Consider the following 23,617-nt stretch of genomic DNA (forward strand, 5'->3'; position numbering starts at 1 on the left):
GTAGGTCTTCATCCTGAACTCCCCCATTAAAACGTGCTTTAAATGTTTTTATACCTCCAAGGTCAGACTAAAAAGCCTGTAGGTGCTGTGGCCAGTTTCTTCATTTCCTGAACTGTTGGTATGATGTTCACTGTTTTCCAGTGCTATGTTAATGCATCTTATCTTGCTATTGCTGTGGGCAGGGAGCACTGCACATGTTTAGTTATCACAGGTCAGATGATGAGTGGGAACTCATTAAACCACAGTAATTAATTGCTGGCAACCATCTGGCCACCTCTGAGCAGTAGTGAACAACGTAAGCAGCAGAACTAATGGTGCCTCCTTGCCAGTATTTCTCTCTCCCATGTGGATCCTCTGATAGCTAATAAAAGCCGAGACTTTATCTCAAAGCAGACACAAAGACAGTCTCCCTCCCTCCCCCTCTCCTCTATCTGAGCACCTGCTTTCATGTAATCTTTAGGAGCTGGGAATCTTTGACACCACTAGCATTCAATCAAACATTGATGGAACCAGTTAATGCTTTACAAGTTATGAGGAAGCAACAGATAGAAAATGCTATGATGGCATCACCCTCATTTCCTCATGTAGTTAGACAGGAAAAAAAGTAGGTCTTTTAAATCTATCCAGAAACCTTTGTTTGGAGGTAGATGGCAGGGTTTTTATATTGACAGCTACTTTAAAACTTGGGACTGGGAAGAGTTGCTTTACGGTTTTATTATATAAAGCCTCTCAACTCTGCACCATTTTAATGTGTTAAGTAAAAGAAAGTTGTGCCTGACTCAAAGTTATTAAATGTAATTGAGATCATATTGGGACAAAATGTTATTTTCCTAAATGCCCATGTTGTAAAAGATATTAATCTTGCTTGCCTGCAAGACTGATGCTGGCTCTGCTGAAACAGGGTAGATGCTACAATTAGATATATTTAATTCCTCCTCAGCAGTGCTCTGTAATATGATTTCATCTCCTTCCCCTTCTTCTTTTCTTTCTATTCCAGTTATGATGGGCTGTGGTGTCTGCCCAACTCTAGGCACAGCATGGGAACTCACACTCAATTTGAAGCGCTCAGTGCCTCGGGAAGCATTAACACTATGCAACCTGGGGAATAGAAAGCTGGGGAGCAAGGGCTTCTTTGCAGCATATGCATTACACACCATTTCTTAACCATGGGAGGAAAAGAAAAGGACAGATTTCAGAGATTTTTGGAAACCAAATGGGGACTCTGAGAAAAGGGTGCCACTGCAAGTCACTTACCTTTTCTTCAGGGATCGGTGGGGTGCAGACACTAATAAGGACAGTGACAATCACAGTGAGGACACAGAGGATGAGGGCAAAGTAGAGGTAGTGCAAGTCCTTCAGCACAGCTGGTCTTCTGTCCTCCTCACCACAAGATGGTGTGCTATAAATAAACTCAATGATCATCCGAACAAGACCAACGGCTAGCCCAACGATGAGGCCCCAGAAAGCACCCTGAGAAAAGGCAAGCATAAAGAAAAGGTCACTGCATGTTAGCTTTGCTTAAAGTTTTCTCTTTCCTTTTCTTTTCTGCTCTTTCTTAGACTAAGACATTTTATGCCTGATGGAAACCCACAATGACATGCATCAAAGGAGGATGTTTTCAGTTAAAAATCCTCGTTTTCTCTTTCTGCCCTTGAACATGGAACAGTCAGAGCACAGACAATGCAAGAGTCTCTTCCTAGCAACATGTCTCCAACTAGACTTTGCCACATCATCCCTGTGGATGAGTGTCAACTTTGGAACAACATTGCCTTTTGTGCTTTCAAATGGGACTGCCAAGAAGAACCACTTGCAGTGGCTTCTTGGAAACAGACATACACTAGAGACTTGGCTAAAATCCACTAATGAATGCCAGGGAAAGGCTGTCTAATTGTCACTCTTTGGCTGGACCGACTTTAAGTTTAAAGAGTCTCAAAGGCTAGGTAGTGAGGGGAGAGTTATTTATTTATCTTATAAAATTAAATATGTATATCAATTGGTTGTTGACCCTCCACTTACAGGCTCGTTAATCCTCTTGCAGAAGATTGCCAAGATGAAGACAGCTGTGATTGGTGGGGCTAGACAGCTGGTTACGGACTGAATGTAGTCAAAGAGCTTGCCGCTGTTGGCTGATTGAATGATCGGGATCCAGAGAATACTGATGACTACAAGGATGAGGATGAAGACTCTGGAAGATGAGGACAAAATTATATTAGCTCTGCAGGTGGTGGAGTCCACCTGAAAATGAAGTTTTGCAGCAAAACACACTTCCAATTACTCTCAGAATTTCCCAAGAAAAAAAATCCACAGATCACTCTCAAGAAGAACCTTTCCCTGTGTACACAGGAAAAGAGAAAATTTTTCTCTTCTAGACAGTCAGTTCAACCAATTCCCAGAGCTAACTTCACAGATTTCAGAGCGAGCTGAGCTAGGACTTGCCAGTCAACATGCATGGGAGATCCACAAGGGCATGGTGGATCCCACCATGAGCTGGATCAGTGCAAGCCCTTCAACCTGGTGTGTCCTAGAGAGTGATACGTTCTTCGGAAGACTAGCTCTTTGATGCAACAGAGAGAGGGAGCTGGAAGCTTGCAGCAGCAATCTTACTGCCACCTTTCCAAGCAGTTAACATGCTCAGCCTCATGCCTTTGTCAAATTCCATTTCATTTGCTGCTTATTAAAATTGCTTCTGGGGTCTCAGGTGCATACCATAACCCTCCTTCACCTTTGCACTGTATGTTATAGAGGTTTCTCCATATTGCTGAACAAGAGGTACTTTCCCTCTTACTACTCTACAGTGGTGGAGTATGAGATTGCTTGCAGCCTTCACCCACTCCACAATAAAGTTTAGAAACATAATGCTTATGACTGGAGAGTAAAAGCACCACAAACAGGCAAAATGCAGCTTACGTTCTGCTATCAGGAGAACTTTATATGCCCCTGATATAATGCAGTACCAAAGCTTGCTTGCAAAGGGCACTGTAACTTAGCAGAGAGAAAGAGAGCTGGGAGGCCCAGCCCTCTGTACTTTTCCCTGAAAAAAAGAGTAATTGCAATGTATCACTCCTGTCTGATGCAAAAATAACATGTTCTTAAAGACCTCTGGTGACAGTGACTCCAGAACACCTTTGGCTTTTCTAAAAGTTACATTTAAGGCACTATTTATGTTAAGTTTAGCAAAGAGAGAGGCAATGATCTACCTAGCTCAGTGGTACACTCAATGTTTCTCTTTGACCAGGTCTATCTGAGACGAAGCTGGAAAATGTAATGCTCTTTCCCAGCCTGCATTTCTGTTCTATATTTTAGGCACCAGATTTTTCTTAGTGAGTCCAGACTGAAGGATGTAAATGCTGCACTCAAAACAGATGATGAGGGCAATGAGACATAAAGAAATGTAAGGACCTGCCCACAATCATCAGCTCCTGCTCCGAAGCCTTTCTGCGGATCCGCTGCCAGATGTCTATAACGAAGAGAGTGCTGCTGCTGTTGAAAATGGAGGTGAGGGAACTCATCAAGGCTGCCATCATCACAGCAATCATCAAACCCCGGAGCCCTGGGGGAGCAAAAAAGGGAAGGAAAATCAGGACTAGACCTTTCGCCTCTCAGCACTGATTTTTCATCCCTATGTCTGGTAACTGCAGTAAGATTTCCTTGGCCTTAGGATGGATAAGGGCAGTCTGATGCCCTCAGGCAGAGCATGGCTCAAGCCCACCTCCACAAGTGTAAAGGTTTCTCACCATCGGGCATGAGTTCTATCACGAGTTTGGGGTAGGCAATGTTGGAACAACCCACCGCAGTCCCACAGACCCTTTTACAGATGTCCGGGTCCACGCAGCCCACTTCATCTGTAGAAGACAGGAAAATGACAAGAAGTCAGTCTATACCCTGTTGAGCCATAGGTTGTTTAATTCAAGGGAACAAGTCTTGACGCCTTGTGTGGTTTTGTATAAATTCAGAGGTGCAGCTGGAATACAGCTAGAATGAATGGGGCTGAAGAACATTTTACATCATAAAATAAAGGTGAAACTTTGAGATGACATTTTGCAATTCTGTTCAGGGTACAGATATAACTCTCCTGGATGTTGCATAATTGTAATCCTTGACGATTTGTCGTTTGTGGGAACTGGACTGTTTCCATGAACCTGTCAGCCGGGTTACCAAGGGTGTTGCAGACTGAGTTACTCCTATTTGAGGAAATCTGGGAGAGAGGCACTCAGGACACTTACACCTTCCTCCAGGAGTGGTCCTCCTAACCAGGGTATTCTTCCTGGGAAGTGGCATGCTCTGGAGAAACCAGCGATGACAACATGAGGGGAAATATTGCTCTTTCACAAAGGAGGGCTGGTTTGCATCATCCACCAAGAATTGCATGAATCTGTGTGGCAGATGATTGCTAAAACTCTCATCAAATACCTAATAAAAGTAATCCATAGGACCTGAAGACAATCTCAGTCCTTCATGTATTTCATCTCACTGATTTCCTCCAGATAGACAGATGCATGCCATGTCCACAGCATGGAGCTATATGCTCCCAATGGCAAAATATGCCCCATATGTCCCAGTTACTTCTGCCACTGTGGGAGCACTGGAAGTGGAGGAAGGGCATGGGAACATCAGTGTACAATAGGAGTATATACAAGCGTGCCTGCAGGACAGCAGAGTTTCTGAGGTGTAAAAGTGCTGGAGGACCTGTGTGGGATTAGTGGTCATGGCAGGTATAAAGCCCTGTGGCAAGGAACATGGAAAGACTCACCTGGATAAAGAGCTCTGCTGATCATTCCTGGCATGACAATGAAAAACATAGGGAAGATTTTCAGATATCCTCCCAGCACCGATCCACCTTTGGCATGGGAGAGGTTCTTGGCAGAGAGAGACCTCTGGACTATCACCTGCAATTGGTGCAGAAAGGGAGCAGAGAGTAAAACAGAAGCACTACAGAGAGAGCAGGATCCATCCTCTCTCTGTCTCTTGTTCTCATAGATGACTTTCATCCAGCAGGATCCCAGGGTGTTTTGCATGCCAATGGCAACTTTCCCATCTCGGTTGACTGCAGCCTGCTGCCACTGCTCAGAGCTCAGTGCACAGGCTATAGGAGAGGGCAGTGTGGAAATTTCCTTTACAGGAATCATTTCGCCCTTGACTGAAATGAAGCTACCTTGAGGACTGGAGACAACAGCTGTACGGCAGCAAGAGACAAGGAATGAAGCAGACTGTGGGTGTTTTGGTAAAAGTTCAGTGGTGGGTTTTCATAATTATCCCATCTTAAAGCACAAAAGCACCGTGTCTTGAGAAACAAATAGTTTTCCTTGTTTGTAGCTTGGAAAGGAATAAGAAACGTGAGACCTCTGGGAATATGAATGACTTATCTGGCGGTCTACACAAGGTCATTGCAGAGCCAGCTCCAGATCCACATTTTCATATCCTTGTCATGCTAACTGCATGAAGAGCCCTGGTACTCACCAGCCCACAGTGGGATAAAGACAGAAGAAAATAACCTGCTCTCTCTGCACTAAGAAGTGCACAAAATTAGCAGCTTGCGAGAAGGTGGAAGGAGTGAGATATTCTAGTCTAGACCAGTAAAAAGGTAGTAACTCCTGCACAGTGAGACACAGTCATGTTTCAGCTGACAGATCCACAAACTGAGGAGTGGACTTGAAATAATAGTGTGGTGGTTTGCCTGGAGAGGAAAAGATTTTCTTTACCTGGTCAGTGCACCAGCACCAAAGAGCCAGCACAGAGAGGCCAAATATAAGGCCAGGCCAAGGAATGTCTCCTGTGACTGGATCCCTGAACAAATGAAAGGCGTCCGCACGTGGGAGGTGGCAGGTCGTGTTTGGGACTATGATCTTCGGTATTGCTGTGCTGTATTTCTCCTGAAGTCCTTCATACCAGCCAACTTTTTCAAATCCTGAAAAGAAAATGCCAGTGATTTAAGGTCTGGCGCTCCCTGCAAAGTTACTTCCTTATCTGAGTCTCATGATTACTTTTGTTTCCTCCTATCGTCCTCTCATCTCCTTTCTTTTCATTCTACCGTCGCTTTTGGCAGTCAAGATTTCTATAGGAGTCAGTTGGATTTTGCCCAGAGTCCTTGTGGTTTTGACAGTGCATCCTGGAAGCGGATCAATGCAGGAAAAACCTCCACGATCCTAATGCCCGCAATGTCCTCAGCATCTAGTCTTTGCTCATACACCCTCCAAGAGCTGAAGCAGGAAGGTATGACATTAAACAAGATATAGCTGTATTTCTGTTTGCCAAGAAGGCTTAAAGCAAAGACTAATGATGGTCAGTTCCTTGTTGCTTTTTTATTTTTTTATAATGCTCAGTTACACCCAGATGAATGCACAGTAACTCCCAAAGTCAACAGGGAAAGTGAGCAGAATTACTCTGAATTTACATGAGCATAGCGAGAGCTGAATTTGGCTCTGGGAACGCAGTGTTTCGTGCTGTTTGGCAACCCCAGGCAAACCCAAACCAGCGAGGTGGTTATCCAGAACCTCACTTCCACACAGTTAGTGCAAAGAATGAAGCAAGTCTGACAACTTGGCAAATGAGAGTTGTGCTGGCACCACTTCTGTAAAAGTGGTTAAAACTCATTTCTGCACCATACATGAAAGGGTGAGGTACCCTGCTAAGGTCTAATGACCTTGGGACCATTAAACCAGTGTATGATGCCACTGCAGGTTCCCCTTACCTATGAACATGAGGGCCAAAGCTCCCAGCACCATGATCAGGGTCTGCAGCGCATCTGTGTATATCACAGCCGTTAAACCACCTGTCAGGAGAACCAGATGCAACAGGCAGAGTGCGTCACCATGTACAACGAAACAGGTACCTCACCTGGAAAAAGGTTTTCCTTGGGCCCAGCCCTGTGATTTCAGGACAGACCCACTGGGAGAAGCTGGCAATGACCTGGTCCCCAGGAGCCTATAGCTGCCACAAGCCCTTCTGTGAGGAATGGCCTGAAGGGCTTGTCCACATTCATGAGAGGACTTGGATGCAGTTCAGCATCTTAATATCTAAAGATGCTAATGTTGCAAAAAGAGAAAAAAAAGAGCAATATAGGCAGTGGTAACTATCTGCACAGAGAGAGCCGGTAGTGTTAGAAAATTCTCTAGAAAACAGTGATGTTCCCCCCATACCAGTTTATCCTTGGGCCAGGAGGGGAGAGGGGAATAGCTAGAGGTCTCCAACAGCTGGGAGCGACAGGGCAGGTACTATCAGCCACGGGGGGAATCTCTCCCTCAGACCAGGACCTGAATACTTTCCCCTGTGTAGGAAAGGGGAAACTTATATCCTAGGCTCCAGCTCATAGTGTTTCTTTTAAAATCAGCTATTTACCAGCTATGGTGTAGACAGCAGTCACTGCTAGCAAGACCACAGTGGACAAGTAGAGGTTCCAGCCCAAAGAGATTTGGATGAACAATGCTCCGGAAAAAATGTCTGTCTGGAATAAAAAATATCAAGGGCAGTCTGGCATTAGTAGTGCTTCGTGCAAGTGAAATCTAATAAAGCAGCCTGCAGCCCTCTGCGGCTGAAAGCATTGACGAGGGAGGACACCACGAAGGTGAAGTGGAAGAGAAGGAGAGAGCATGGGGATGTTGGCTGTGAACCTTCTTGTTCTCGGTGTAAGGAAAATCTTTCTTCCCGGTCAGAGCTCTCAGCATCTGGGAGCTGGGGCAGCAGGAGGATGAAAATCAAGGTCCCACACCAAGGGACTACAAAGCAACCAAAAGACTATCTTACAGGCAGCCTTCATGGCATGTAATCCTCACTGGCACATACAGGTATTGGTTGAAACTACCACTCCTTTTGCTGTCTGTGAAGACATCTGTGGGGAGCAGGAGCCAATGCATCCACAGGCAGATACAGGAGGGAAAGGAGGGCAAATAGCAGAGACCGGGTTCTTCCCAAGACTACATCTTTGTGGCCTAGTGGCCGTGAGACACTCCTGCTTGAAAGACCCCTAAAGAATCACTGATGTCTCGTGCCATGATTTATTTAACTGAAAAGGTCAACAGCTTGCTTTTCTATTCATGCAGTTCAGCATACTAGAATGACTCCAGAAAAACAGGTTATACTTGCTGAGGACCTCACTAGAAATACAGAAACACCCATCGGCTTTGTTTTGTTTGGATCTACTAGCAGAGAGAGTGAAACCAGAAACTGGGTGAAACCTGGAATTATACAGGACTTAAACATCATTCAAATGCAGAAGGTGATATGGGAGATGTGTATGTTGGGAAATCAATTTGAAGGACAGCTGCAAATCTGGTATGGGGTGAGAGACAGGTAAAGACATTTGCCAAGGGAGACAGAAGGGCTGGGGCAAGATTTCTATTTGCTGTGCCTGAAATAAGCACCTTAAAAGCAAGCACCCAGTGCAACTCCTGACCTCTGCACCCCTGAGACAGGACAAACACTGTCAGTACACCACAGGAACCACTGTGTCTTCTGGTTTTTGACTTCCCAGCAGGAAATACAAGCACCTCTGTAGCCATGCAGGATCAGTCCTTTGACAATACTGTTTATTGAGATCTCTGCTTTTCTTTGCGAGCAGGGAAGACTCTGCAATGCCCTAGTTGCTAATCTATGTTTGGGCAAAAAGCACAGAGAGAAAAATCCTTCTTGTAACCAACTGCCTGCTGTCCAGCCAGCCGCTAAATGAGCTCTCTACAAACAATAGCACTGCTTAATAGAAAGCACCTGTCATGCCCATAAACTCCAGCAGCCACATCCGTCAGCCACGCGTGAATTAGCTGCACAGAGGAGAAACCACTGAGATGAAACAGCGATGACTGAGGCAAGGGTCCTGCTCTGAAAGACGTTGGCAAATACTGCTCTGCTGAAGGTCATTTTGAAAGACTGGTCTGTTTTTGCCACATACGTTGACTGTGTAGCTGTGCACATTGTGGTGCTGTTGCAGGAGAGATCCTCTATTTACCCCTCATGGGTAAAGAGGATTCAAATGCCTCTTTGCAAGACCTCATCCTGGGCAATGCTTCAATCCCACAGAGCAAATCTCCTGGAGGCAGTGGTGACAGCAATGGGTGACATGACCAAGAGCTGGCCATTAGAGGAGGAAATCTATCCCATATTCCCAGCCTGGAACTCCTGTTAATACACCTCCCAGGACCTGAGACATAATAAACCTGGGAGAAGGACCCTGAAGCCAGCTGCAGAAGGCACATGGGCGCCTTATCTCCAGTCAATGACTTCCAAGGTAATTTGGCATCTAAATACTTCAGTAGGGTCTAGTGAAAACTGACTTGTACTGGCCATGGGACAATCACCTGGAGACAAAGGACTGACATTTTCAGTCCCTGTAATGGACTCTGAAATACAGTCCTCTCCCTCCAAGGGCACAGGTGGTTCTTAGCAAATCTCTGAGCGTAAGTTCTGCCTCTTTATTAACGGCATTTAAATGAAGGGAAATACCCAGTACCTTACATTGCTTTTTGTCTACCAGCAGGGTACAATGCTACAAACAATCCAGAAAAGATGCTGAGTTTTGTCTTAAGCCAGAACCTACCTCCCTTTCACCATACCCTTTTTATACAACACAAGTGACAGAAAGAGAGAGGAATAACCATAACATACCTAATGCTGAAAACTCAGCTGCAAGAAAAACAGCAGATTTATGATCATTTAAGAGAATTTCACATCTACAAGATGCAGCCAGCCAGATCCTCAGATGGGGTAACACTGTAGTTCCCCTGTCTATATTGCCTAAGGTTTGATCTGATAGCAGAGGAAAGGCAGGCAGACAGCTTATGGTACTTATACTGTTTAGTAATTAGCTGCCATATCCGTGTAAAGTTCTCACCGTGCATTGCTGTTTAATGAGGGCTTTCTCTCTTAAGCTAGGTCTCCATGAGCAATACAGAGGCAGGTATTTACTTGAGCAAAGCAGCACACAACACACCGCTACTGTTTCTGGTAGCTGAGCTGGTCCTTTCAAGGACATCTGAGTTCTCTCTGAGCAGCCCTCCATTGTACCACGATGACCTACCCCTGCCCTAGACACAAGGGTTGTGTTCAATTTGATACATACGGATATCTTGGTGAATATATAGAGAATGAGGGACAGTATGGACATGTAGATTTGTATCCTCTGCCCTCCAAATCTCTTCTGCAGGTATTCAGGCATGGTGACCACTCCTGCTGCAATGTAAACAGGCACAAAGATCCAGCCGAGAGCCAGAAGTGCCCAGGTAGCCTGTTAAGGAGACAGAGAAAATAAAGGCACATGATTCAACACATGGGAACGTCCTTCTCCTCTGCTCTTTCAGTGGACATCCTAAGAAAGCCAAAAGGGTACAGTGCCATGCAATATATTTGGGAAGCAGTCTGACTTTTTCTCCCTGCTCAGAAGATGAGATGACAAATGGAGGAATTATTACAATATAATTAGAAGCTTTTGAAGTTATCCTCCTAAGCCCTGTGTCTCTCTGTCATGGGTGGCATATCCTGTTCCATCTCCTGGTCTTTTGGGCAAGACGGTATATTCTGTTGCTCTGGATCTCTGCAAGATGGTGTTGTATTTGGTGGCCTTTGAAACCACTGATGCTGTGGCAGTGAAGAGTTAAGTGATTCAGATAAGGATGGGAGCATCTGTTTGTTGCTTGATTAGCAAGTGATGAGGCTGAGGCAGCAGACTGTCCCTGCGGAGCATAAAAATAAGCAACAGCAAGACTCTGCCGGGATGTTTTTCTTGCAGGCTGACGCAGATGTGCTTCTGCCGCTGGTAGATAAAGGGGCAGTTCAGTTGCTTTGCCACAGGTGAAGGGTCTTTTGGAAAGTGTAAAGGCATCTCCCATCATGTATTTCTTCTCTGAAACCCAGCAAAAGCCCAAACAGGAGATCTTGAACATAAATAAAAGCCATTGGATTATCAAACCTCACCTCCTGGCTGTCTCAGGCCATTACCTTTCATCCAAGTACCGTGCATTAGTACAGATTTTACTTTGATCAGTTAGTATTTAAGTTATCAGAAATGAAACTGATCCCTGTAAGCAGAGATTGTGAGTGATTGAGGAGAACAGCTGTGGCTCCTGCAGTAGCAGAGACTGGCTTAGGTAAAAGATGCTCATATGATCCCTGCAGCTGAGTGATGTCCCATGGCAAAGGGAGAGAATAATGGCATATCTAAGGTCCCTTTCCAATCTGAAAGAAATGAATCTAAACTCATGAAGTTAGATTTGCCCTGACGTACAATCTTGTCTTCATGGGCTTCTAAAATGACTTGAATAGACTTACTTAAAATACAGCAATATTGGTATGTCCAACATGCACCAGGCTGAACACAGGCTCTGGTTTCTTCACGAAGGACTTAAAGGTGATCTTAATGGTTTAGAAAAAAAACAGTGCAGTGAATAGATATCCCAGGAAAGAGCTTTTGGTGGGCCTTGCCTGTACTTGGCAAGTATCCGGCACTATTAACAGTCTCTGCTGATATAGACAAGAGATTTAGAGTTAGGTGAGTGATGTTTATTGTGAGGCTGGCACTAATCTCACTCCTCATCAGTGCAGCTGAGAAATTTCATTAGCATCACAAACAAAGGGCCTGGTTTTTATGTTCTGTGTGGTGTCAGTGGCAATTTTCCAGGCCACTTCAATAGGGCAGAATGAGATCTGCCTTCACACCCAGATGTTCACCCCAGAGATGTCAGTTTGGCAGCTAACAGGTGAATGCAGTGCTGCCAATTCTCATGGCTTTACACTGAATTTAAGAGCACGTGCTGCTTTTTTTCAAACTCCCTGTACCCAGAATCCTGTGATTATCCAAGTGCCTTTTCAGCATTCATTATCTTTTATTTTAATCTTGATGAGTGCAGACTAAAGCTTAAAAATATGGCCATGTGCTTCTGGGAAGGTCAAAGAACTAATACTTTTAGAGGATTGCACTTAAACTAAAATAAAGATCTCAGGTTTTTAAGGCTGTCTGAGCGTCTGGAGGCTTCTCTCCTGAGGCTTGAGAACTTGTAGTTGCCCATACTGTTAGCATCTGATTTTGGAGACAAACCCCTGGTCCCTTTGTAAAAAGTGACATCTTAGCTGACAACATAACTGACTTACGTTCCACTCAAAGCCCCCAACAGCAAGGCCCCCAGCTGCTCCACTGCCCGCCAGGCCAATGAATAAGCCACTGCCCACGTTGCTTGACAGCAGGGATGCTCCAATCTGAAACACATGGCACAGGCACAAAACCCAGAAAGTCACCTTGAGGAACTTCTGTATCAGCCCAAGCATTTCCCCCGGCACTATCTTTCCCCAGGGCCTCAACCCCTTGTAGGTAGGTAGCTGGGTTTTCTAATGGAGAGCTGGGTTTTCCTTTTAGAGAAAACTATGGTTTTGTATCTTAAAGTGGGTGTGCCCGCTCCCTTCCACTGCCCCCACTCCAATGCAAAGCCTAATCTCAGAATTGGAGTTCACTTTGTCAATGGTTCTCCTGAGATACACGCTTGTTATGTAGACTACAGCGGGGTGAGGGAAGCCTGGTGGCGGCCACAGATACCTCAGTGGCCATGAAACTTGATGGGTTTCTCCATTCCCTTGTTACTCAGCCAGCAACGTGCCTTCTCCAACGTTGCTGACCCTTGCTCTACCCCTCCATGTCTTGCTGACACCCCAGCCTCTTTTAAGTCTCGCACTGAACATGCATGTGGTGGTTTACACAGCTAGGGTGACAGGAGTGCTCTCTTGGAGCTCCTTCTAAGGGAGGAGATTCCTGAACCATAGCAGGGACGATGTTAGAAACATGCAGGCCTTTTGTGTTTAATGTCTACACATAGGTTCAAAGATATTCAGCTCTGCAGTAGGCTGGAAAATACTAATGCCTCAGGTTAACTTTAACTGTAGGCTGTAGGCATGGTAGGCTGTCCCTACCACGGCTCATTGACACCCTAATTGGAAGAATGCAAGCTACAAGGTGCTTTAAACAGGGTAAAGACCATCTGACTTAATTACTACTTTTATTTGGCATAAAGCCTCACCTCCTTTCTGTATGCCAACGCCAAATCTCTGTCAGGGTCAAATGAGAAGTTACCCAAAGGACAAGTCTAGACCTTTTGTCTCCAGAGAAAGTTTGCTTTTAGCCACATTGCCTACAAGGAGCTTTTCTCTCCTTAGTACTGCTAAATGTGAAATAAAGAACGATGGAATTTGATCTGCTTCTCACCTTTGAGCAAGGTAAAACATTAATATGGCATCAACACCCACACTGATTCCTGCCATCAGTTCTGCCTTCTTGTCTGTCTAAGAAAACTCCTGTTAGAGAGCTGGCTGCTGCAACATGAATTTGCAACTGAGGTGGGGACTGGTGCTCTCAAAAGATGTAAACAGTTTTTCTGATATCTATATCAGTCACAGAAATACAGAAGATATATTGCACAGGAGCAGCAATGTAATAGCAGGGTTTAGTTGAGGCTGCCTAACACACAGCAGAAATCTCTCACCCCTGTAAAAAAAAAATACATGTAAGCCGGTCATGTACTGAAGGTGAAGACCAGGAGGAGCTGAGCCTGCAGGAGTGCTGCAGAGGTCGAATCAGCTCTCTGACAAACAAAATTGAAAAGTGAACAGCATTAGAGGTTGCTTTGAACCTAGAATGGTAAGTCAGGAGAGCCAAGAGCCAACCTGTACCCAACAGACTCTGCAGCCACCTGTGGTTGGAGCCAAAAGCAATGAGAATGTTTTTGGGTTTGGTTTTTTTTAAAAAAAAGAAAAAAAAAAAAGAAAAAAAGAACAATATCGGGGGAAAAATGTTCTATTTTAGTATCTTTTAATTTTTCCACTCCTAATCAAGCTAAGCTTTTCCATTAAATGTCTTGGCTGAGACAGAAGTGTAAAGAACATTTAAGAAATAACAGATTTTAGAAAGGTGTATGTGTCTCTGATGGAAGAGGTTGAAAATCTAGCCTAGTGAATTTATGGGCAATGTACATCCAAAGGAAAAAAAAAAATACAGTGTTTTGGTTGAGAAGTGCATTCCATTACCCACGACTCACTGGAGAGATATATGGTGCTAGAGTCTGGCATTGGCTGAGAAGGATCTTTATTCCTGTGGCATTTTTATTCCTTTCAAACTTTAAATTATCTTTATATGTACCTTTCACTCCCAAGAAAAGGCGCCTTCAATAGATTTTTTTTTCTTCATAGTGAAGATTTATACTTCGGTGGTTTGAAGTTTATATCCTTTACATCGTTAGTCAATAATCTCAACTTTACTCTAAATAACAAGGGCTCAGAAAGTCCTGGGCTTTGGGCTTATTTTTTCTTCAGTCTCTAAATGCCTTTTTACTGGACAGAACATTCCTAGATTACCTAATGCTCTTTTGGCTTGGGGACAACAGTATCTTTGGTGAGTTGGGGCCAAAGAGTTTCAAACCCAGCTAGGCAGTCAGCACTCCCTCACTTCCATCAATATGAACATTTTTATTGCTGACTTCAGCAGAGAAATTAAGAGTTGAAAAAACCTGAAGATGCTGAACTATCCTTTTGGCCCGGCAGCTCCATGCTGTAGCCCATTAGAAAAAAAATTCCTGCTGGATTCTCTTCATCTCAAGGCTACAGTCAAAACATGTATGGACTGGGTCCCCTCACTAGACCTGCCCTCCTTACATCTGGAATTGCTTTTGAACCATGAGAAACAGAGGGATGCATTTCACTCACAGGCCACCAGGTCATGGATCGTCCAGCTAGGAAATAGCCTCCAATGGTCCCCCGGCTTGCTCGTATTGATGACTGGAAGCACAGGGGAAAAAAAAAAAAAGTGTTTTCCTCCATTCACCTGCCCTCAAGTCAGACTCAATGCCCGTCCCAGTAGCCTTGAAACATCTTGTCAGCAACGCCTTGCACCACCCTAGTCCTACTCCCTTGGGTGTCACTGCAGTCAACTGGCTCACCCTACTCAGAGCAGCACATACAGGTAGTGCATGGCTCTGATGCAGGGTGAAGCAAGGCCCCTGTGAAAGGCATCTGATTTTGAGAAATCTAGGGGTTTGGCTGCTCTCAGCCATGTGAAGATACATGTTTTCAAGAAAGGCTGCCCACCTTCTGATGATGGTATGCATTAAGAGGAAGCATTTCCCTCTTCACTGTCCAGCACCCCTAGCAAATGCCTTCAGAGCCAAATAAGGGAGAACATGGCACAGGGGTGAGAATCAGAGGACAACCTTGTATCCCATGGGATGCCATCAAGGACTGCTTTTGGGTATGACATGCAGGTGCACTCCAGGATGGGTAGCAATGCACTGCTGCAGCTCCTGCTGCCTTGCTTCTTCCCACTGCTGTGGATTCAGGGTTTCCAGCAGCCCCATGCTTGTATGGCCACATCACGCAACCCCATCTGGGAACTGCATGAGAACTGCGGGGATTTCAAGAGCAATAAGATGTCCATAGGCCAGCAAGCCCCTCCGATGTGACTGAGGCTGACTGTGCTTGCTGTTTGCAGCAACCAGGAACTTGCAGTCGGCACCATAATAAAATGGTTTGCTGCAAAATGCCTATGCACATGGCAGCACCCAGACTGGTGAGCAGCACCCAGACTGGTGAGCAGCACTGCCATCAAGCCAGGAGAAGCCTGAATGCCTGGTCTAAGCATCAGCTCCAAAAAATTTTTTGTGTACTTGTTAAGTATGCCAGGCTTCACTCTGCTTCTGTCTCTCTTTGTGCAGGTTTCTGGTAGTCCAGCTTTGGAAAGAAGCTGCTTGTACCTATTTAATGACTTCTTCCTGAATGTACCCATTGGGACTGCGAAAAAACACTTCAGCCAACCAGAAGATTGTAGGTCTCTATGAAACAGGCCTTCACAAAACAACATGAACAAATAATTACTAACAATCTTTCCAAAGCTTTTTAAAGTCCCATTTCAGTCTTCTCCACCTCGGCCCCAGCTTTTCTCTTACCCTTGCCCCCTGCCTGCCCACACCCTGGTGTGAGACTACTTTGCAGCATGGGAGGTAGACATCATCCCAAGAACAACCTCCAGGGAATGACCCCTTGGTTTTCCCTATGTGGGAGTAGGGGTGACTGCTCACAGGAAGGTCACTGTCACCCCACAAACCTGCTCAATAGGACATGGGATAACGGTGTGTGCAGAGGATGCCCTTTGCAGGCAAACACTTTTGTACCCAGGAGGGGTCCAGAGAGGATCAAAGGCTCTCCACCTCAGGCAGACCTAAACCCAGTCACCTTGGGGACTCACCCATATCCCGACGATGAGGACAAAGGCGAAGTAAAGAACCACAACGATGATGTCTGCCACCCCAAAGGCCACTGTTGTGTCCCCCGGAAGCGCGGGCAGCTCCGTGGCAGCTGGGGTTGGCTGGCTCATGGCTGCAAGCAAACTGCTGAATTTCTCTCTCACACTGGACTTTGGTGCACGTTGGCCTTCATTGCTTCCCTTGTAATAATTAACAGGGTAGAGAAGGTGTGAGTGGGGAGTGGGAGCCAGGCAGGACTGTGGCTAATGTTCTCCAGCAGGAGCTTTGGCTCCATGGTTCATCATTGAGGACCTCCCCATAGCTCCGTGGTGTGAGCAACCCTCCAGGTGCTCCTGCACCCTTTTACCAGCCGTCCCCTCTCCTGCCCGTTTACCCATTGGTGACAGCCACTGGGATGGCAAATGGATAAATGTCACATTGTCTTGTCCTCCACCCCTCTTTCACATCACTTTCTCCGCAGTGTCCTAGAGAGGGAAGTTCCTCCTAAAAGGAGCTGCCATAGAGGGCAGCTGGTCTTTCGTCCTGGTGCGGGTGGCAAGGATACCGATCTGTGCAGGATGGGTGCAGCACCTGCACCCACCCCCCAGGGGCAGGACCAGACGCAGGCAAGGGCACCGGTGCCCCTTTCCTCACTCGGTGCAGCCGTGTGCTGCCTCCTTCCCCATCCTGTGCTGCAGCTCAGGGATACTCTGTGCTGCAGAGAGACCCACAGCCCCTGCGGATGATCAGCAGACAGGGAGCACGTGTTACGCTGTACATTCACTTTGCAGATAGCAACAGGAGGAAGTGCAGGGAGGAGATAGCTGAGTTTTCTTGGCAGGCTCTCCAGTGTGCAAGTGGCCAGCAGTGAAGGAGTTAAGCTGTTTGTGTGACAAGCAGAGCCAATGCCAGGTCACCTATGTGAGTCGGGAAAGCTGCAGTGGCAGCAGGAGCAGCAGCTGTCTTGAGGCATGGGCAGGTAGGAGGGGGCTGTCCCCTACCACAGCAGCAAACTGCAAACCACAGGTCCTCCTCCCCATCCCTCCAGCTGCTTGGTGCAGCAGAGTCATTTCTCAGCTGTGTGGAATATCTCACCCTCCTCCACCTTTTAATGCTGGGGCCAGGCAGGACCTGTGCCTCCACCTCCCTCTGCACCAGGGCCCTGCTCAGAGGTGCTGGGAGGAGTCCAGGATGGTCCCTGCAGGTGCTTCCGTTGATGGTCATAACCCAAGAGCCTGAAACAGGCAGACGGGCACAGACCTGGCTTCTCAGTGTGGTTCCTAATGATGCTAAAAGATATTCGCCTCCCACAGATTTTGTCTCCTGACACCACCCTCAAAGCCATGGGGGCTTGTGGCATCCATTTCCTCCTTAGTTTATAAATACAAACATCTCCAGACCATGGCTGGCCCAGGTTGCCCTCTGGAGATATCTCTCCTCTCTCTCCACTGACTGAGGAAGAGCTACTTTTCTCCTTTCTGCTGAGTGCCCACAGTGCTGTGAATGCCCCTCCAAGACAGTGTCAGTTCCCTGCCTCACTTTCTCCACCTGCAGTAGCACCAGGGAAATCACAAGTATGCTGGAGATGTTTCCTAGTGCTCCCATGGAGGGGATGCTGCTGTAGGAGAAGACAGGGCAGTGGGTTGGGCCAGCAGGCAAAGGCGGGGGCTACAACTGATGTCCTTGGGAGAGGTTCGGTTTGGGGCTGCCACCCTGGCAGGCTCAGCAGGGCTTACCCTGGGGCCTGTCAGAAAAGAAATCATAAAGGGCTCTAACTGGATGTTAAAAGAAAGAGGAGAACACATGGGACACACACAGGGTGGTCCTGACTGTGGTACCAGCCTCCAAGACTCAAGCTCTGACACGGATGCAAAGGTCCCTCCATTACCTCTGTCTGCAGCTATCACATACCTGCTAATGGGGGACAGGATACCTCAGCTGAGGGCACCAGCCTGGTGTGGAGACAAGGTAGGGACCCTCCAGCACCAGCCCAGCTCTCCTTGACACCATCAATCCTCTGAATCAGGGCACAGGATGTGGGCCACACCGCCCCTTTGCTCCTTTGTTGGGACAGCTTTGGGAGGGTTGCCCAAGGCTCCTACCAGGTTTGCAGAGCCATTAGAGACCTGGCTGCGGGGTGCAAGCCTTCTCCAGGCAGTCCTCTGGTCCTCAAAGCAGAACCATCTCCTAACTCTCCCACTCTCCACCATCCATGGTCCCTCACCCCATGACATATCAGGTGGGACATTTTAAACTTAGGTGAACTTTGCTTGTTCTTGGTTTCAAGGGAGGCAACAAAACCTCTCTTTCATTTTGTTTCATCCTCCTCTCTCCCAGTGTTTTCTTGCAAGTGCTGGCTACCTGCTTGCTCATTAATTGCACCGCCAAAGCAAGGCCCCCATCCACCCCTGCTCCCCACTCTGAGACTCTCTGGGCGCGGCGCCTCTCTGTAGCTTCATTATACACAAGAGGCTTTTCAAGACTGAAATGTTCCAACAAGCTGAAGTATAGTTACCAGAAATTAAATATCTGGAAGCCTAAATCCCCTGGTGTAAACAGGCAGCTCTCCCTGCGCAGAGCTGATTTACACTCACCCACACACATTTCCCCCCTCTTAACACCGCAGCAACCGAAAGCAAAAAGACAGACGCCTAATCTTGAAACGCATCAAATACCTGCCCAAGAAGCAAACAGAGCCAGTATCTCTGGTCTTCCCAAACCAGGAATCCTGCTCCCCGTGGGGACCCCAGCCCAAAGTACTTGCCCAACCCATCCCTTCCCCCCACTTACCCAAGGTGCTGTACCAGCAGCAATTAACACTTGCAAGCACTTGAAAGCTTGCACCCCTGAAAAGTAAATACATCTAATAATTCATTCCCAGCAGCTGTGAGCTGTCACAAGTCTGTTGGATCCAATAGAATGACGTTGGCTTGTGGTGGCAGGACCTGTCATGTGTTATTACACTGACTGGATCATCCCAAGCTGTAGTGGCCAATCCCATTGCTGGTGTAATTGGGTAGGTTTGCAGCGGCTGCACCTCGAACGCGGATGATACCTCGAGCGTGTCTGCGGCAGTGCCCTTCTTCGCTGCTCGTGGCCCTTGTGCCCTTGGTCCCGTTCAGGTATGAGTTGCTCCACTCCCCACTCCCTGGGGTCGGCTGCAGAGGTGTGCTCCTCCCGCACTCCCCCCCGGGATGTGGCTGCTGTCCCTGCCCACAGCCAAGGGGATGACGCATGCCAGTGTTATATGACGCTCGCCCTGGCTCCCAGCCCCACAGCAGGAGCCCCAGGCAAGAAGCACGGTGCGAGGTGCAGGGCTCCGCCGGGCCCCGGCAGCAGGGCAGCACTTATCTCCTGCTCCATGGACTCTTAAGTCAACATCAGCAGCTATCCACCCCCAGGAGACGTGGCACTCCTTGCCCTGGGAACAATAAAAATTCAACACAGCTGACAAACAAGCAAGCAGCCATTGGAGTGAAAGATATTACAGCAGCATAAGCCCAGCAGGTGCAAGCAGGCAGATCTCTACTGATTCTGGGGGAGACATACTCGTTTGCTCCCGCTTATTCCAGGGGACCTGGCAAGGCACCTCAGATGCTCTGATGAACTGCTACGGCAAACCCATCTTCCCCAGCAGGCAGAGCACCTCAAAGCCTCTCAGTCCTGTGGGCAAAGCTGAATTTTGCTTCCCCAAATCTAAGGGGCAGGTTGGCTTATATTATCCGTGTTGGTGGGAGCGGTGGTGGTGGCAGAGGAAGTGCTGGCCATGGTGGGGAGCCAGTGAGCATGGGGGACAAAGCTGTTGTGGGGTGTCACCTGTAGCATGAACAGGCACTGGTGGAGGTTTTGGGTGTATTCATGGGGGTAATGGGCACAGAGGGCTGAGCTGAGAAATACAGATCTCAATCCTCCTCACGTTCCCCTCCTGAGACCTCTACCTCCCCTCCTCTACCTTCCAAAGAACCTTTCCTCCTCCCTCCAGGACTCACTCCCTGGTGCATGCCTGGCTTCATACAGTCTTTCTTTTGCCTTCGTGAGGGCTGAGAGCAGGGCTAGCAAACCAGGGGCAGAAGACAGCCTCTGGAGCTCAGATAGCGGGACTGGGGCTACCTCGTGTGCCTCATCTCCTTGGACAGAGATGGGCCCATTGGCGCTGAGCCCTGCAGCTATGGCCTCCCCCAGCACCGTCGGGATGCCCGGCAGAGGTGCAGGGCAGGCTGCAGAGGAGCAGCAGCCCTGTAAAAGCACACAGTTTAAGCAGTACCCCAGAGCTGCAACCTGCCTGCTGGAGGCCTCCTGCAGCACCATTAATATGCTCTCCTTTCCTTGCAGCAAAAGTGACAGGACGTTTAGTGTCCTCTTGTGGAGTGTGCTCCCTCACTCACGTCACAGCAGCTGAGAATGAGCCCTTCAGGGACTGGAAATGGTAAGTGGCATTTCCAAGTGTGCAGCCCCCCCCCCCAAAAAAAAAAAAAGCTGATGGAGAGAAATTACATTGTTTGAAGAACAAGTGTTTCTGGGGCAAAGGATGTTCGGTTAAGTGACAAGTAATTATTTTCGCAAATGTTAACGAATAAATGGACTTCCTCTTCATTACGAAGCTACTTCACAGTCGTCAGCAAATAGCTCCAATGACAATTAGTGAATTTCTAAATGGATTGAGCAATTGGCCTATATACAGATAACAATGCAATGAGGCAAGGCGATAGCCAAGCCTGACTTCTCACCTTACCTCCTGAGGGGGATTTTTTCTTCGTGCTGGATGGGTGAGGCATTCAGCTAACCATTATTTTCTTCTCAGCCCTTTCTCAGGGGGAATGACTCTTGAATAAAATCCAGCAGCTTAATTTTGGTTTGATATGAATGGGCTTTAAATGTATTTAATGTTTAAAGGCAAGCTATTCAGCTCAGAGCCCGCTCTGGAGGAACAGCGCAGTGGGGAGCAGGCGTGGCAGAGGGAAGAGGAGCAGACCCCCGGGAAGCTGCGGCAGTGCTACCACAGCTCTTTTCTTCCCTCTGCAGGCCACACTCTGATTTTCACTCCTGGACTGTCCCATAAACCTGGAGCAAGTCCATCACTTCAAGTCTCCTTGCATTTTTTATTTTTTTTTTAACCCTCGGGTGAGTCAGGGATACCTGTGCTGAAGGCAGTGGTATAAACACTGTGCAGACAAGCCAGGGAAGGTGCTGGTTTCGATGGGAACCTCAGCACCTTGGCAGGCTCCTTTGTGCACCCATCACACCAGGGGGGAAAGCTCACAGCTCCATGCACTGGAGACTACTCCTGTCCGCTCCTGGGGCAGGGTGGAGCCATGCAGAGGATGCGTTTGCTGAGCCTCAGCCATGCAATGCTGGTGCAGAGGCAGGTGGGCTCACATGGGATGTGCTTTGTTTGGGGTTTCCCCTCAGTAGGGAGCTGCGAGCATGGACCTCTCCCAGTAAGCGGCACTGACCAGTGCTTACCCCCTCCTCACTCTATCCCAAAGATCACCTGTAGCTTCTGCCTGAGCACTGCAGACCCATGACCCTGTCTTCTGTGTGTAGATTAAGGACAGCCTTGACATTTAGGGAAGTGATCGTGCCCCTGTACTCAGCACTGGTTTGGCTGCACCTTGAATACTGTGTTCAGTTTTGGGCCCCGCACTACAAGAAGGACGTTGAGGCGTTGGAGCGTGTCCAGAGAAGGGCAACGAGGCTGGTGAGGGGTCTGGAGAACAAGTCTTCTGAGGAGCGGCTGAGGGAGCTGGGGTTGTTTAGCCTGGAGAAAAGGAGGCTGAGGGGAGACCTCATCGCTCTCTACAACTACCTGAAAGGAGGTTGTAGCGAGGTGGGTGTCGGTCTCTTCTCCCAAGTAACAAGCGATAGGACGAGAGGAAATGGCCTCAAGTTGCGCCAGGGGAGGTTTAGATTGGATGTGAGGAAAAATGTCTTTACTGAAAGAGTGGTTAAACATTGGAAGAGGCTGCCCAGGGAAGTGGTTGAGTCACCATCCCTGGAGGTATTTAAAAGACGGGTAGATGAGGCACTTAGGGACATGGTTTAGTGGGCATGGTGGTGTTGGGTTGACGGTTGGACTCGATGATCTTGGAGGTCTCTTCCAATCTTAATGATTCTATGACATACAGGGCAGTTTCAAGTTAGCATATAGTTTTTGCTGCACTTAATTGGGACAGTCGCTGAGAGGAGATGCCCTGGGCCAGGCATGGTGTTACCAACCAGTCAGTCTAGGCTGAAGTGAACATTACTGAGAGTGGAGTCTCATCCCATCTGCCTTTATCCAGATGACTCATCTGCCACCCCAAACAAGGGTTTGCACCTCTCCATTCAGCTGAGCTGCCGTGACTCCTGTGGTTGCCCCTTCCATCCTCACACGCCCTGCTGGGAAACTAAGGTGAGAAGCCACAGGAGGAGTTCCAAGTCACGCTTCCAGCTGTGGCTGCCTAGAAAAATCATTCTAGGACCAAGTAGACTTAGGCTGAATAAAATATGTCACATTTACTGAGTGACTTTTCTGACTAACAGCTAGACTTTGAAAGATATTAGCAAGGGTAAAACATTAAGTGACAGAACAAGGACACTTCAGATGAAGGATGTTGTTCTCCCTTTAATTTACTTGCCTGTACAGCCTTGCAAAGATCTCAGCAGAGTGTCTTTACTGATGGATATGCTATCCTTGTTAAGATGGGACAATATACTTATTTACAGCTTTCATCATTGTCATGAAGGCACAAAGCAAACAGATATAACTAATGAAGATTTAGCTATTACATAATGTCTTCACCAACTCCATGCAGAAGTATGGGTAAAAGCCCTGGGAATAAATCTTTTTATAAGAACATTTTTAATGAATTTAAGACATGAAGAGATCTACTTGTAGTTTGTATTAGGACTCTGGGTATTGCTTTTCTGGAAAGATGGTTCAGGTTTGGAGTACAATGAAATGATGGTCTGAGAAACACCAAGGAAGAAGTGAAAGCCACATAAGCCCTACAATCTGAGCCATGAATTACTGTGTTCAGGGGGATGCTGCACGATAAGGCTGTCTGCTGCGACCGTTAGCTACCACCAGCAAGATGAATATTCAATAATAATCAATCAACAAGCAAAAGAGATGGAGAAGTTGCAGTAAGAACATGTCCACCTCATTTCATCCTCTCCAGATGACAGCCAGCCAAGGGAGAGGGCAGGAGGAGGTGAGTCATGCTGCCTGAGACAGTCATGCTCCACAGCAAAGCAGGTAAGGTAGTGCTTCACAGCCCCTGCAAAGGGTATGTTTGGTAGGTACTACAGGAACAACCAGTTTCCTTTGATGTTCTCCTGCAATCCATTGTCTGAGAATCACGAGGAACTTAGACCAAGACTGGTAAAACTGGATGTGGTGCACTATCACCTGGAAAGCTCCTGTGGGGCAGGGGAAG

General features: G+C 47.4%; 1 protein-coding gene across 1 annotated transcript in view; it reads right to left on the bottom strand.

Moving 5' to 3' along the window:
• Window positions 1–16,329, bottom strand: part of SLC5A9 (solute carrier family 5 (sodium/sugar cotransporter), member 9) — a 23,578-nt gene extending 7,249 nt beyond the window's left edge. Inside the window, exons 1-12 of the mRNA XM_009326601.1 lie at window positions 16,202–16,329; window positions 14,668–14,739; window positions 12,073–12,177; window positions 10,049–10,213; window positions 7,336–7,441; window positions 6,689–6,769; window positions 5,700–5,905; window positions 4,751–4,886; window positions 3,735–3,842; window positions 3,400–3,550; window positions 2,017–2,185; window positions 1,255–1,470 (exon numbers count right to left, since the gene is read on the bottom strand). Coding sequence (XP_009324876.1) covers window positions 1,255–1,470; window positions 2,017–2,185; window positions 3,400–3,550; window positions 3,735–3,842; window positions 4,751–4,886; window positions 5,700–5,905; window positions 6,689–6,769; window positions 7,336–7,441; window positions 10,049–10,213; window positions 12,073–12,177; window positions 14,668–14,682 — 1,458 coding nt within the window. The 5' untranslated portion in view covers window positions 14,683–14,739; window positions 16,202–16,329. The remainder of the gene's footprint in view (window positions 1–1,254; window positions 1,471–2,016; window positions 2,186–3,399; window positions 3,551–3,734; window positions 3,843–4,750; window positions 4,887–5,699; window positions 5,906–6,688; window positions 6,770–7,335; window positions 7,442–10,048; window positions 10,214–12,072; window positions 12,178–14,667; window positions 14,740–16,201) is intronic.
• Window positions 16,330–23,617: the final 7,288 nt, after the last annotated feature.

This window comes from Pygoscelis adeliae, unplaced genomic scaffold (assembly GCF_000699105.1).
Source record: "Pygoscelis adeliae isolate BGI_AS28 unplaced genomic scaffold, ASM69910v1 Scaffold306, whole genome shotgun sequence".
In the NCBI taxonomy this organism is placed as follows: Eukaryota; Metazoa; Chordata; class Aves; order Sphenisciformes; family Spheniscidae; genus Pygoscelis; species Pygoscelis adeliae.